Raw genomic sequence first — 16,612 nt, forward strand, 5'->3', positions numbered from 1 at the left:
CTCTCTATTACACAAAAGAGAGTACTCTGCACACACAGATGGTTGTATGTGCCCATTCCCTGCAATGCTTCTTTGTGTGCCACAGGTTAGTAACAACATTATTTCCAACCATTATTATGAAAATGCATTGTGGTCTCTGATGGTTTGTGTACATCTTTCATGAACAGCAAAGACGAACTCCACAGATAATCAAGCACAATGTACATTTCAATTTCTTGACACAATCTTTAGAATAATGGGCTTCTCAGGCTTGAGGATTCCTTGTGTGGTTAATTTAAGGGGCATCTGCAACAATGAAGTAAACATACAAAGGAACAGAAAAAAAACACAATCAATAACAGAAGCAAAACAGAAAAGCTACAAGAATAATGATACTGAAAAATGCTAACATCATTCCTGACCATATGGTTGACACATTTAGAAAAGTCTCATGAAGTTAATTTTTCTATGTTGAAGCGTAAATTACTCTTGAGTGGATAACATATTTCAAGTGTATAAATAATTCTGACCTTATGGAAAAGTCAATTGCATTTAATGATGCAAAAGAAAATATGTGCTTTTTGTTTCTAACATTCCCTCTTGTTTTCCAACTGTACTATGAATTGTAAATGCGGGAATTCTGAAGTTCTGAAGAGCTTTCATGAATCCTCTTAGCTCCATTATCAGGGATCCATTCAATTAGTGTGGGAAAGCATGTAATAGGTCTCATCTCAGTAAAGAGAAGCTGCAGCAATTTCTTACAACGTGAGGAAGAGCAGTATGAAGATGACTGGAAGCCTACCAAGGAGGAGGTATCCCATAGCACGTGTGGCAGAGACCTGCTTTCCCAAGTGATGACTCCATTTCTTCACACACTTATAAACTTACACACTGGATTTCAGTTGGTGACCAATTCTACCCTCCTAGGTTCCTCTACAGAAAACATACTGAGGTCAAGGAGATGAATATTAAATGCAACTTAAACTCTAGACATAAGTTTCTTAGGGCCTTCCCTGGTAGGAATCAATGTGCCCATACTCTGTAATGATGCTCTGCCACAGTTCGTCACAGGACCAAATCCAGAGAAAGATGGAAAAAGATGAACCCTGGACAGCTCCTGACAACCACTGGAACTGGGATTTTTAGCAGCCATTCCACACAATCACATGGCAGTTCAAACCTCTGTTACTGCATTTTCATGGCATTAACAGTTTGCAGTTGAAGATAGAATCAAGAAGGCTATAAACTGAAACATCCTGGGAGAGGAATTAAAAGCACTAAATCAGAAGTAATTGTAAAAATGCTAATATTCACCTGAGGGTTATGAAAGTATGTACTTCAGAACATCAAAATATAACAATTAATTTGCCTTCTAAAGCATAGGCAAAGTCACAGATTAGTTCTCATCTATCTTGATCGTCACATTGAAGTTCTGAAACAAACCCTGACAGATGTGATGCTGATGATCAAATATAATGAGCTATTGATTCTCACTGATTCTGTTCTATAAATTCTCACATTAATGGACATGAAGGCAAAAGATCATTGTTTACTATGAACATAACAAGTGATCATATTTAAATTTGAAATTCCATTTATACACATCCATTGGAGAAATACAGAGATCTCTTGATAATATTGTTTCAAGTGAATTCCAAATCAAAGTCAAATCATTCTTTAATCATGTTTTTTGCATGCTGTAAGTGGGATGAGCCCCCTAAAACACATTATTGAAGATTTATTCAAGGACAATAGATTTAGGGAAGCATTCAGAGATGTAGGAATAACCGAACCAAACCTAATGATGTAATGACAAAACATTCTATTCGAACACAACAACATTCAGTTTTTTTTTTTAGAAAGTTGCCAGAAAAGCATTCTTACTACATGAAGTACACTAACCTGAGTTTCCTCACAAGGCTTGAAGGAGAAGTTCTGTATTAATCTGACTAGAGCAAGTTTTACATTTATGAGAGCAAACCTCATGCCAATGCAACTTCGAGGACCAGCTCCAAAGGGAAGGTATACATAAGGATTGATTTTGTCCTTGTTTTTCTTATTGAACCTGATTCCACAACAGAAATGAGCACACGTTAGTGATGCGTAGAACCACAAGAATCACTTAGTTGGAGTTATCAATTGGACCTTTGAAATGATTATGGCTTGGCCATTCAAATCTTACTGTTATTGAGCTTTAAGGGTTCTAAATTGGAGAGGTGTTCCAGTTAGCAATTACCCTCACCACACAGGACTTTTCTGTCTTGTTGGTGAGATAATGTGAGTGCTGTTTGAAAAGACACTTACCTTTACACCTTAAAATTACATTAAAGGTGGTGATGAGCTCACATTTTGGAACACATATGGAAAGTAAGGATGGTGAAAGGAAAAGCAGGTTCCTGCTTCAACTGACAACCATATGAACATATGTTAACTAAGGAAGAAGATGATGCCTTTTAGCATCTAAACAAAACTAGCCCCAATTTCTCTCTTCTCCAGCCTCCTTCTCACCTGCTTCCTCCTCATTCTCTTTCACCGTTCACTTCACTCTTTTTCTATATACTTAGTTTCTTTCCAAATTCTCCATAAAATACTTTTTGACATTACTCCCCACCAGCATACTCCTTCTCTCTTGCCATAATTGTTTAAGTGAGATACTGACACGACATCTGATGCTATCATACTTTAATGACATCAGTGATATATATCTCTTCATTCAGGCCATAAATTATTTGAATATAAAGCTATCATTTATTCATGCAATTCCTGATAGTTGATGGTTTTGAGAAGATAATGTTTATATTGGAAAAATGACCATGGAATATTGTTCTTTGATTTTAAAATAGAGCTACAGTTTTGTACAATATTCTTAGATTTCTAGATTTTTTTTCTTTTTAAAGATTAACCTATCATTTTTATTGGGAAGTCAGATATACATATAGGAGGAGTGACAGAGAGGAAGATCCCCATCTGCTCTTTCACTCCCAAAGTGGCCACAATTGCTGTAGCTGAGCCAATTCAAAGACAGGAACCAGAAGGCTCCTTTAAGTCTTCCACATGAGTGCAGGTTCACAACCCCCTGGTCCATCCTTGATTGCCTCCCTGGACATTAGCAAGGAGCCAGATAGGAAGCAGGGATTCCAGACATTAACCAGCACTCACATGAAATCCCGGTGCGTGCAAGGCAAAGACTTCAGCTTCTATGCCAATGCACTGGAGCACTATAGGTTGCTTTGCTCACAATATCTTATCAACAGAAGGAGGGCAGTAAATATTTCAGTCGCAATAGCATATCATCAGAGCAATGTAGTGTATGAGAGAGCTGACATAGGTGCTTGGTATTTTTACAAGTATTAGGCCCATGCAGATGCAGTAGAAGTGCCCCCATAGACTTGTATTTCTCTGTTACATATGGGAATATTTCAAACATTCTCCAGCTTCAACATTGATAACATCCAATGTTCTCATTGCTTGGCCCAAGCACTGACACTTAAAGGTTGGTGACTAATATATAAATAAATTTTTAAAAATCTGAAAAAAAAGGTTGATGACTAAAGCAATCAAAGAGAACCCTACGGACTTATCACTGAACATGAATGAAGCTACAGAAAGTAGAAGTCCTGGCCTCAGGACACAAAGAATTCATGGCTTTGAAAATAAAGGGTTATGAGAACACTAATTTACTTGACTTATAATTACCACATGAGCACTCTGTGTCATCAGTAAGGTCAAAATGCCCACAACAAAATTTCTGTCAGCAGAAAGTCCATCTGTTGGCGATAAAAATGTCTTCATTCCAAGACTTCTGACTTGCCAGCCAGTGTTCATTTTTCCTTGCCAAAGCAACAATGGTAGCTGAGCAACCACTTCCAAAGTGTACAATGTCCAAAAGCCTGGCCTATATTACTATTCCAAGAATAGCAAACAGCTTTGAGAGCCAGTGACTTCACAGTGAAAGAAGGATTCACTCACTACTAAGTAAGCGTGTGGGCTGCCAGAAGATAGCAAGTAGAACCAGGATCAGGGTACCCAGACTCTCCTGACTTGACTGAATCTTCTGTCCATCCATGATGAGGACTTCTCATTAGCACAGCCTGTGGTTTTACAATTGGTTTACAGGAAGAGGCCACCAGATTCAAGGTGGAAAGCTTTTCTATAAGTACTGTGACATTTCACCGCCAAAGTAATTAGCATAGGAAAACTGGAAAGAATTTTTTAAAGCCTGTACACTTAAAATAAACTACAGTCAATAAATTACAGCTAAATGCAAATATTACCAAAATTGTATCAATAGTCCCTAATAGAAAATTACATAGCATTTTCAGAGCCTCCTGTGTAATTTAAGCTCACCAGATGCAACAACGGTTTGGATTCAAGGATGACAATCGTACCCTTTCTCCAGTTACCACTTTGAACAATTTTGAAAACAATCATTATTTTTCCATAAGAAAAGCTTCTAAAATAACAGACACAAATGATTCTGTTCTCATGAGTTCCTCGTCTTCACATAGATTTACCACATATGCTTGAGCCAGATTGTTTCAACATAGGTTCCCCTTTCCAGGGATCCTGTACCTTTCAGGGCGGAATTCACAAGGCTCTGTCCAGTACTTCGGATTCCGGTGGAGGACATACATCGGAATTGCCACAATTGTCCCTTTGGGGATGAATATCCCATTTATTTCAATGTCTTTCTTGCATATCCTCTCAAATCTGCTACCAATTGGGTATAATCTGAATGATTCATTCACCACCATGTCCAGATATTCCATCTGCATGACAGCATCAGATGTGACAAGTGTCTGGGTAGAAAGAAACACATTTTGACAAAATGAGATTTGAAATTAAAACAGATGTGTCCTCCATCCTGTTCAATGAACAGTGCATTCCGATGTGGAAAGTAGTTGTGAACAAGGAGATTTTTTTTTTTAAATAAAGCAAACATTTATTAAACTGTGATGAAAACATTCTATCAAATTACAAAACCTGAGTAAGAAAAACAAACAGCACATGCTTAACTGTAGTTAACATTCAAATAAAATTTGCATTCCCAAAATATTATACAGTAATTAGAAAATACCAGCCAAAGTAATATTAGGATACTTTTACGTGCGGTCTCAACAAATTTGAACAGAAGCAAATTTTAACAAAGGTAAATTTTACAGTGAAACATAGCAGTAGATTAAGGATCTTAACATGTTTATTTTACTGCTATTTGACACTATGATACAAAAGTATCAGAGTATTTAAGTATAAGAGTATTTACTTGACATTTTTAATAAATATCTCATGGGCTGTTGAGTGCCTTACTGGTGAAAAGATTTAACTGGCTAATCTCATCAATCCATTTTGTACATTTAGTAAGCATCAACTCTGCCCTACATAACTCTTAATGCAATTCACAGCACACAAATGGCTGTCATATTAAATACATAATCAACCCGGACTTCTCAACAACGAAGAAATTAGTAAACCATCAAATGGACTGCTTATCATACACTTTCCTCATAACTAAATAACACACAAAAAAATCAAAACAATATTTGATTTAACAAGTTGTGAACAAGGAGATTTTGAGGACAAACCCCTAACCAGGCCCAGAAAACATAAGCATGGCCTTACAACACTCATGCTGCTTCATGTGTATGAAAGAGATAAACACTGGGCATGGTGTGGTTGCCTAATGGCTAAAGAACTCGCCTTGCATGTGCCTGGGTCCTCTATGGGTGCTGGATCTAAATATGGCAGCCCCACTTCCCATCCAGCTCCCTGCTTGTGGCCTGGGACAGCAGTTGAGGACAGCCCAAGGTCTTGGGACTCTGCACCTGCATGGGAGACCCAAAAGAAGCCCCTGGCTTCAGATTGGCTCATTTCTGGCTGTTGCAGCCACTTGGAGAATCAAGCATCAGATGAAAGATCTTCCCCTCTGTCTCTGCTCCTCTCTGTATATCTGACTTTCAATTAAAAAAAAAACAAAAAATGACAAATCATTTTTAAAAAGACAGATGAACAGAGTAGAACACTGTGCTTAAAGAAAATATGCAAAGTCGCAGTCACCTCTCAAAGAGAGGCTACAATACTGCCAACAAACTGGAACATTAAAAGCAAAGAATCCCTTAACCTGCCTCAGAATTTTCTCCTCAAAAATTCGGGTTAGAAACTGGTTTGACCCCATATAAAATATCAGAAAAGGCCAAGATTGGCATGTAGCAGGCGAAGCCACCACTTGCAATGACACCATCCCTCATGAGGGTCAGGAGGTATCTATTCCATTTTCATCCGTCTCACAGATAATGATCTGGAAATGGCAACACAGTGCATTCCAGGACTTTCTGTCCCGGTCACCATTAAGGGAGCCCATAAGCAACTCTGACTCTTGCCTTCATCTTGATGTCACACTTGGCATTGTGGACATAAAAGAGTGGCAAGAATATGAAATCTCTCTCTATCCCTCCTTCTCATTTTTCCTTTCTCTGCATTTGTCTTTCAAAATAAAGAAAGAAATAGTTTTTCTAAATAGTCCTACTAGGCCCCCATTATTTTTTAATATACATATTAATATGACAATAAATTCAGGTCAAGTGAGGTTCTACAGAGAAAAGAAAACACTTTCACTTCACATATTATTTCTAGAACAGTCCCTCATGCATAGCTTAAGGCTATGTTTATCTGGCCATCGAACAGCCATGTCACGCTAGATTTCAGGCTCCTTCACAATCGACAGCAAACACCCTGGGTCATCTCATGTCCTCTTTAACACTGGTGGTGTGAATGGAGGATGAGAATGGCAGGAAACAGAACACAGTCTTCCGCCCTAGGCAGTCCTGGACAGCCCAGGCCAGCTTCACTCAGCCAGCAGCCCAACCAGACTAAGTTCAGCCAATGGAAGCAGAGCTAATGACCACAGACTTGAGTAACAAAGACTCCTTCTAGGTGCCATTGTGGATTCTTGTAACTGACACGCAGGACAAACACTGATTTACCAAGTTGTTATAGTTCTGTGAGTAGCACCTTCAGCCCTTTTTCCAAATGAGTTTTTCTCTTTAGATTATTCCTTTACTTGTAAATGAAGTATCTTCACTTCATACTTTGCAAGCAGTCCCCTGAACAGTGCTCTGGAGGCATTCTATCAAGACACTACTCCTGCCCCACAGTGCACCCATCCCAAGTACCACTCATTCACTCACCTTCTTTTTGGAAAAAGCTGCATCAACCTCCTGCTGCAGTTTCTGCTGAACATCAGGGTGAGTGGCCAATAAATACATGATGAAAGAAAGAGTATTGCTAGTGGACTCATAGCCAGCAAAAAGAAAAGTAATTGACTGAGCTACCAATTCTGTATCAGTCAGAGCTAACAAGAGAAGAAAAACATTTTAAGCAAAGTAGGTCATTGTGAATCACCCTATAGTAGATGAAAAATCCATATATGAACAGATGTTATTGTACATCAAGTTAAGCTACTGCCTACAGAGACAGCATTGCATTTGACTGCTGGATTCACGTCCAGGTTCCTGATTCCAATTCAGCACTGTGGTAGTGATTCTGGAAAGGAATAAATATATGGCTACACTACTTGTGCCCCTGAACATGCACAGAAGATTTCCAGGTTCCTGGATTATCCCTGCCCAGCCCCAGCCATGGCAGCCATGTGTGGAATCAACCAGTGATGGAGAAATACTCACTCTCTGGTTCCCACTTTAATTCTAATTTTAAATAAATAAATACTTAAAGGAACGAAAAGATTACAAAAGTTTCAAAGTTCTGGTAGGAAAAAAATGTGTAAGTACCCAGCAGGTTGGCTCGATTGGCTAATGCTTCACCTCCCATTGCCAGCATCACATATGGGTGCCAGGACTTATCCTAGCTCTTATACTTCCCATCTAGCTCCCTGCTTACAGCCTGGGAAAGCAACAGAGTAGGATCAAAGATAAGGGTTATGCAATGGAATGGGAGAGTACGAAAAAGCCCCTGACTCTCGGTTTAGGATTGGCTAAACTCTTGCCATTGTGGCCCTTCGAGAGTGAATCAGTGGTTCAAGTCTTTTCTGTCTTTCCTTTACTCTGTAAATCTGATTAGCATTTCCAATAGACATTTTTAAAAAGAAAAAAAATAAAGAAGAAATTCAATGTCAACAGGTGAATGTTATTCACACAGTCAGGAAAAAAATATTTCCTTGAGTTCACTTTATCCCAGCCTATCCCATGCACTGCTATCCTCTCTTTATTACACTATCCTTATCACCAATTCAGTTAGGTGATGTCAGGAGAAAACTTCCCTGTCACACATGCACAGTGCAACCAGTACACCATTTGGATAATATGTGGTAGCATTGTCCTTAAGGAAAATACATCGAATTCTTTTTATATATATATATATATTTTATTCATTGATTACATTGTATTATGTGATACAGTTTCGTTGGAACTGGGAATCACCCCACCCCTCCCCCTGCCCTCCCCCCATGTGGAATATTCCACCTTATTGCATATCCACTGATCAAGTACAGTTGAGATTCCCTCTTTGCAAGCATAAACTAAACATAGAGTCCAACATCTTATAGTCCAATCTAGTTCCTCAGCTTCCTGGGGAGACCCTGTCCGGTCTGAGGGCAGAACCATCAGATTATCAACCCAATCAATTAAAGGCTCCAACGTATCCTCAGCATGTTGCTCGGGGTTTGTGGTCCGCAGCCCCGAGCTGTGTCAGGAGGCTCTATGCCCCAGCCCTGGTGCCAGGCCTTCCCCCTGCAGCTCCCACTCAAAGTCGTTGCCCCGCTGGGAGACACACTGCTCCACGCCTCCGTCCGCGTTAGTTGACTCTGCTGAGCTGTGTCTTGCCTCTTGGGCTCAGGGCCTCTGCGCCACCTTAACCCACAGGTCCACAAAGTCTTGTCTTGCCTCTTGGGCTGGGGACCCGTGCTGCACACTGCGGGGGTCTCTGTCCTGGGCCCTTGCCTCCTGTGGTTTGGAATCTACACCCTAGGCTGGGTTGGAAAGATCCATCAAGTTCTTCTCCCTGGAATTCCCACTCAAAAGAGTTGTCCCACTGGGAGATGTACTACAGCGACTCCGCTGCCAGGCCAGCAGGCTTTGCTTAGCAGCCTCCAGCTTCTACGGGCTGGGAGAACTTGCCCTGTGGTTCTGCAGAACCCAGAACCGGCTTTGCTTCGGGGTCTCCTGCTGAGCTGAGCACAGCAGGGGATCTGCTCGAGTTCACAGTCCTGCCCTGCCCCCTTTACAAGGCTTTTCTTTATTTTTTCTCTCTTTTTTTTTTCTTTTTTTTTTGCACTTTCTCAAAGGTGTTCCGCCTTTGGGAGCAGAGCCATGGGAGTCATGTAGCCATGCTTTCACCAGCCTGCACCTCTGTCCAGGGAGGCTCTACCAAGTGTTGCCCTGCTCCTAGTGCTCAGGCTGAGCCCAGCAACAGTTTCCACTGGAGTCTCTTGCAGCTAGTCAACCATTCGGAGCTGAGTTGGAGATTACTGTAACCAGGTCCCAGAGTGCAGCTCCAGCCCCCTCTGCACTCTCTCAAAGTTGCTCACCTGCTGAGAGGCACGTTTCTGGGCAACCCCCCCTCCCCCACTTATCTTCGTGGGTTGATGGCCCCTTTGTTCAATCCAGTAGCCTCCTTAGGGTCTCCTGCACTCCAGTGGCCGGTGCCCCTGTCGATGTGGACGCCTGTCCTTCCAACCGCCTTTGTCCTCCCTGGAACGGCTGAGATTCCACCGCCTTCCCCCTGACTGGGATCGCGACTCATCAAAATTCTCACAGCATGCTGTCTCCTCTTTTTTCCTTTTTATGGTTGTCTCTCCACGCTGTGTAGATCTTCTAACTTCAGTGAACTCCAGTGACCTTCCTACACCTATCCCCACAATTCTGTGTCTCCTGGTTTGTTTCTCTGCTGGATTGGTTCCCCTCTGTTCCCACTCTGCCCTACACCAGCTCTCTATGGTCGGCCATCTTCCCACACATAGAGAATACATTGAATTCTACTTAAAATATTTGAAAACACTGAGTGTAAAATAATAAGACTTTACTGTATAAAAACTAAAGGATGTTTCACTTACGTATATGTGAGTTAAATTAAGGGGACAAGAAGGGGCTACAGATAAAATTGTGACATTTAGAATGTAGTCCAATGATGAACTGCACCTAGGAGCTCATGAAAAATTCAGATTTCCAGCAACAATTACACAGGTCAACATGGAAATTCTTCAGAATTCTGAAAATAAATCTACCATCTGACACAGCCATTTCTCCCTCTGAGCTTCCCATGTATTCTTGGTTACCTTTGTAGGAATCAACTTCCTTGGAATTCTGGGAGTTAATCATGAGTTGCAGAAAGTCCACTCGGTGCTGAAAGAGAGGTCAAAGACAAGATAACCCCATATCAGAAGTCCATCAGGAGCTCAGCACTGCGGCTTCTCTCTGAGGAGACCACACTCAAGTCTAGAGGTCTGCCTGGAGTGGCCTGAGTCATCATCTTAATGCTATATCTCAAAACAATCATATGGCTGAAACCCCAAAACCTGGGGAAAAAAGAACATCCTCATGCAAGTAGCATCAGATTTACCTTTTTGTTATCTTTGAGACGTTCTTCTTTAATCTTTTCAACAAAGGTTTTCAAAAAATCTGTAACATCTCTGGGGTACCTACTGATATTCAATGCTTCACATACTGGGGTAAGGAAAGGAAAGAGTGCTACAGGAGAAAGAAAAACAGAAATGATAATGAAAAGCAAAATTTATGTGACACAATTACAATCTCTGAATCAGGACAGTAAAAGTCCTCAGGGTTCTCAACAAGGAAGCATTCCCTCACCATTTTCTTTAGTTTTCCAGAACAAACACTGAGCAATTGCACAACCACATACAGAGGCCATTGCTAGAATGGACCATCAATGACCTTTTCTCCATTTTTGCAATGAAAGGGCCCTGGACTGAAACTCACTGGATAGAATGGCACAAGTGACTGCAAATGAAGAACAGGGTACTGAACACATTCCTTAAAATGAACTGTAGACCCATGGTGACGCAACGTAGAAAACAACCTAAGAGAAATCTAATCAGAAGTGCAATGACCAAGAGCAAAAGAAGAGACAGGCACAATGAATAGTATAATGCCTCCCCCACAAAAAGAAGTAAACATTTTTATCAACTGTGAAGTAAACTGAGGAATGCATTGAGGAAATGGGGGATAAAGAATTTTAAAACTGAAATTCCTTTGCTGAGATGGTGAGGGGATGGGGAGGGGTCAGTAACAGCTCATGGGAGTCTGAGGATATGGGCTTGGTAGGGGGAGGAGGACATATCACCAGTGGGGCACATGAGGGCCTTAGAGTTCACATCTAAGCAGGCAAGCAAACCAGGAGAATTCCTCATGTTCTTGGTGCCAGGTGAGGTGAGGATAGGGGCAGGCAGAGCCACAGGGCAACATGCTGCCATGGTGAGCTGGCTGACTGGGCCTGGAATACTTCAATAGGCATGAATTATGGGTGGGTAAAGGGGTAAAGCAATAGGCTAGCACATGTACCAGGAGCTTGGGACTTCGGTGGGCATGTAGAGCTCTAGACCAGCACACCACTCACTACGCTTGCAAAGGTTGAGCTGCAGAACACAGGCACTGATGGACACAATGATTGTGGATTCATTAGGGAAAGGGGTAAAGGGATATGGGGAAGGCAGGACCACTCAGGGAGTTTGTTGCAGTAAGAAATGATTCCTGAGGAACTCCCAGCAACAAGGCCATTGTACTTGAGAGCTGACCATATGGAGGGAGAGGCTAGGTCTGGGTCTGACTGATGGACTGCAAAATGGCAGAACTGAGTTGGGCTTGTTAGCATGAAACACTGCTGACCACCACATGCCAGCTCACACAAAAGCTAGGGCTAGGGTCCTTCCTGGCAGGATTAGATCACAGTATCTATCAGTGCCATCATAGGGGAAGGGTAACATTAGGCTGGCCCATGACACCAGCACAATAGAGAAGCAGGTCCAGGGGTCGATTCTGTGGGCAATATGTGGGCCTAATCCTGTGGAATCACAAGTACTGCTGGTTAGCCGAAGATTTGCGATAGTGCTGGGCTGAGCTAGGCATGACCATGAAACCTGCCAGCACTCATGGATAGTGGGGGTAGGAACAGGCATAGCAGGTTCCAGTTGCAGCACCTGTATATGCACCACAAAACAGGGTATGGGGCAGACCAGGCCAAAACATTAACCAGCTCATGAAAAGGCTGGGATGAAAGGGCAAGTTATGCCAGGTATGGATCTATACCACCTGGCCTGTGTGAGGTCTAGGTCTGGACTTGCACAACGTGAGGAACTTTGGAAACTCCCCTGGTGGGCCGTAGTTCTCGCTAGTGAACACATGTCTCAGGTCTGGAAAAAGGGCATGCTTTGCATGGTAGCTCCACCCAATGACAAGTGTGGAATGGTTTTGAAAGGCTGTGGAACAGGCAGGGCCAAGCAAACCTTAACGAAATAAGAAATGCAAAAACTATGCAGTAGTTTGGGTCATGCCAGGCTTGGCTATTATATCTACCAGTTTACATGAGGCAAAGATGGGAATAGACTGGTAAGGCCTGGATGCAGCACAGCCTACAAAAGTTGTGAGTAGGGCCATCCAAGTCAGGCTAGGCTATGGCATCTGAAGGCAAAGTACAAGACAGGGGAGGGGATATACCAAGCTGGACCAGAGCAACCAGTGCCGTGCACATCATCTGTGCCTGGGAACAAGCCTGGTTGTCGAGTTAAGGGAATGATCAGGCTGAATAATGTCATAACTGGTGAGTGTAAGGTTAGAGTGGGGGCTGTAATCTGGTCTGGACATGGCTGTAATGTACCTCAGCAAGGGTGTGGACTACATATGGTGTGTGACAGACTAGATTACAATTCAGAACCCACTGGTGCTCATGAGAACCAGGGTGGAAAAAGGACAGTCATGCTTGAACCATGCCTGGGTGTGGACCAGGCTTTGGTGGGCTAAGCACCCAACAATGTGTGAGGTCAGGTCAGGAAAGGCCATTGTTCCTGTTAGGATAGGGCATATTTTAAGTTGGCTGGGCATGGAGCCACCTGTATGTGAGAGACCTGGCACTGGAACAGTATCTGAGGGAGGAGCTTAGGGAACTCCTCTGTTGGTACACAGTCCCTGCAGGTAAACACAAGATTCAATGCAGGAAGCAGCCAAGCCCAGGCTAGTTTATGGCTCAGGTCTGGGGCAAGCCAGGATGGGCCAATTCATATGACCCTCTGGCGAATCTGAGCACAGCAATGCAGTGTGGGTTGGACAAGTTGGACCACAATACCAACCAGTTCACATTATGGCCAGGACGGGAGGAGGAAAGCAAGGCTGAGCCATGGTAGAACACCAACTAGCAAATGCCGATGTGAGGGGCTCATGCTAGACTGCAAAACATTTAAAGCAATAAAGAACAGCACATAGTGATCAAAGAATCCAAACAGCAAGGAGATCAACTGACAGGTTTATTAGGATTTTTTTTTCATCTCTAAATTAACTTGTTTTTCTCTTGCTTTTCTTTGCTACTCTGGGTAAAACAGTGCTTTGTTCAACTTCTTTTAAAAAATAGCATTTTCCTGAGAACAAGGACTGGAGGCAGACCTGACTAGACAGGTGCTGATACCCACTGGCAAGAGTGTGGGGTGGAGGGTGGAGTCAGCTGAGATGAGTTAGGCTGCAATGGCCAATTATGTGTACAAGAGCTGAAGGGAAGGTAAGACAGACTGGACCAATCCATTGCATATGCTGGCAGACACAGAAACTAGGACTTGGGTCCAGCTCAGTGGAAGTTTTTGGAGGTCACTCTGAGTGGACTGTACTTCCCAATGGTGTACATGAGGGCTAACTATGTGGAGGACAGGGTTGGGGTGGGCCACAGCACCCATTCTTTTGTGTAAGAAATGGGACTGGAGAAAACCAAGCTGGTGGAATAAGGCTATGACACATTTGAATAGACAAATATTAGCCAGGGTCAAGCAGAGAGGACACATACCAGGAAATAGGAGAGGACAGACTAACATCAGAGGGGCATTTGGAGACTGATAGACATAGTAAAGCAGTGAATACAATGGTGTGGTGCTACAGTGACTGAATACACCAGTAGCATTCAGCAAGTGGTGATCTGAACTGCACCAGGAGCCAGAAATCCACCAGAAACCAAGTGAGAAGTGGGACTCCTTGAGAACTCAGGAGGTGAACCCAGTCAAAGCATTGCCCAACCTGCTGGTTTGTTTGAGTTGACCAGGAGCAGAGAAGGAGCAGCAAATTTCAAATAGGTGGTGCGGGAACATGGTGGCTTTTATAAACTAAGTCCACTAAAGCCAAATCGAGTGCCCTCTTGTGTAGGGAGGTAATGGCTATGGGACAGAACTGTGCATGAACTAAGTTGTAAGTGAACACATTTGTGGCTCAATGAACTACAACAATGTGGCATCCTTCAAGTTTCACCCAAAATGGGACCAGGTGGCCCCCAGACCTAATGGCCAGCAGATGCAGAACTCCACAATTTTCACATGAGCTGTCATTTGGTACAGTGTGGCAAAAGCTTTGCCACTGTAGGGACAAGAGTGAGCTGCACATATGCTATCATCTTGGGAATTACGTAAATTGAAACTGCGAGAAGCATTCAACAGACAATGGTGCAAGAATAGTGCAGGGTTACAGGAAATAGAGAGTGGTGAGCCAGGAGCTGAGATACGCAGACCGTGGTAAAAGTCTAACATAAGAGCACAGATATGAGACTAGCTGAAGGAAGTGGTAAAAGTGACTGCAAATGAACAACCATGTACCAACCACGATAAGTAAAATTGAGTTGCAGACCTGTGGGTGACAGAGCTTGGAAATCTGCCCCATAGAGATGAATCTGATAATCAGAAGTAAAATGACCAAAACAAAAGATGACACAAAAGCACAATTTATATTACTGAAGAATCCCCTGCAGAGGAGCAAAAATCTTTGCCAACCTCAGGAATCATTGAGGAAGACATAGAGAAAATGGGGGATACCGGATTCAAAACACTTGTTATAAAGCTTCTTATCAACAACAAGAAGCACTTAAAGAAGGAGTTCAAGGAGTTTAAGGAATATGTTACACAGGAAATAACAGGAATGGATCAAATGAAAGCTGATATATCAGAAATTCAGAATAGAGTGGAGCAAATTAAAAGTCCAGTAGAGAATCTCCAAAATGGAATGAAGGAAGCAGAAGAAAGAATTTCGGAATTTGAATATATTTCCTTTCAGCAAGGGGAAGCAAACAAAAAGCTGCAAGCAGACCTGGGTCAAGCTGAAAAATGTATTAAAAAACTGAGAAACACTATTAAAAGGACAAATATAATTGTTATGAGAGTCCCAGAAGGTACAAAAAGAGAAGCTGGTTTGAAAAAACATAGTTAAAGATATAATAAAACAAATCCTGCATAATCTGGAGAAAGAATTGGGAAACAACATTCTGGAGGGGCACAGAACTCCCAACAGGATTGAACCAAAGCAATCTTTACCATGACACATGGAAATCAAGCTCTCTTCAATCAAACATAAGGAAAGGTTCCTTAAATATGCTAGTGAAAATAATCAATTGACATACAGAGGAATGGCAATTAAATTGACAGCTAATCTCTCACAGGAAACTCTACATGTCAGAAGAGAATGTTGCAACATATTACAGATTCTAAAAGCTAAGAATTGTCAGCCCAGATAATGTTCACAGCAAAGTTGTCCTTTGTCTTTGAAATGAAATAAAAATTCTTCCACAATAAATAAAAGTTAAACGGATATGCCTCTTCCAAACTTGCCCTACAAGGGATAGTTACAGATGTTCTCTTGACAGAAAAAAAAGGAATAGCCCCACCAAAATGAAAGACAAATGTGAAGAACATTGCAGTAAAAAACAACAATAGACTAAATCAATGAAGAATCCATTGCTAAAATGACAGGACCACATTGCCACCTATTTATATTCACCCTGAATGTAAATGGCTTAAACTCATCAATCAAATGTCATAGGAAGTAGACTGGATTAAAAAGACAAAACCCATCTATTTGTGACCTACAGGAGATACATCTCACCAGCAAAAATAAGCAGAAACTAGATCTCATGGATTTTGATGTTTTAGTTTAATTTCTTCAAAACAGTTTTATTTTTCTCATTAATCTTTACTGAGTCAGGTCATACAGTAGCATCATTTTATTCATAATGGTTTTTTATTTCCTTTTTTTATTTCTTCAGCAACACATTAGTCACGCGGTAGCATGCTACTTAACTTCATGGTATTTTTAATTTCTTCTTTTCTTTCTGTTGTTGATTTTATTTTGTGGCCCTTCACTTTGGGGGATTTACACTGTGTAATGGAGAATAACATGTTCAGATGTGAGGATACCGTGCAGTATACAATTCTACTTCTGGATCGAGAATGCACTTCCAGTGAAACTGTTGAAAATGTGCCTTAACAATGGAATGCTGTCCATGCCCACAATGATGGATTTGTGACACTCTAGTTTGAACTATGCTGTTGCAGTGGGTGGGGTGGGGTTAGAGAACGGGATAATGGAAATTCCAGGGTTGATGGAACTGTTTCATAGAATGATGATAATAATAAAAATAAAGCATATAAATA

The 16,612-nt window shown here is 41.9% G+C and overlaps 1 protein-coding gene across 2 annotated transcripts in view; it reads right to left on the minus strand.

Annotated features, from left to right (window-relative positions):
* Nucleotides 1-207: 207 nt before the first annotated feature.
* The window catches only part of LOC105942607 (cytochrome P450 3A6-like), a 79,288-nt gene continuing 62,883 nt past the window's right edge, over nucleotides 208-16,612 (minus strand). For both annotated transcript variants that reach the window (XM_058680836.1, XM_058680835.1), the window contains exons 8-13: nucleotides 10,549-10,676; nucleotides 10,265-10,331; nucleotides 7,164-7,327; nucleotides 4,552-4,778; nucleotides 1,882-2,044; nucleotides 208-285 (exon numbers count right to left, since the gene is read on the minus strand). In XM_058680836.1, the coding sequence (XP_058536819.1) occupies nucleotides 208-285; nucleotides 1,882-2,044; nucleotides 4,552-4,778; nucleotides 7,164-7,327; nucleotides 10,265-10,331; nucleotides 10,549-10,676 (827 nt within the window). The remainder of the gene's footprint in view (nucleotides 286-1,881; nucleotides 2,045-4,551; nucleotides 4,779-7,163; nucleotides 7,328-10,264; nucleotides 10,332-10,548; nucleotides 10,677-16,612) is intronic.

This window comes from Ochotona princeps, chromosome 24 (assembly GCF_030435755.1).
Source record: "Ochotona princeps isolate mOchPri1 chromosome 24, mOchPri1.hap1, whole genome shotgun sequence".
NCBI lineage: Eukaryota > Metazoa > Chordata > Mammalia > Lagomorpha > Ochotonidae > Ochotona > Ochotona princeps.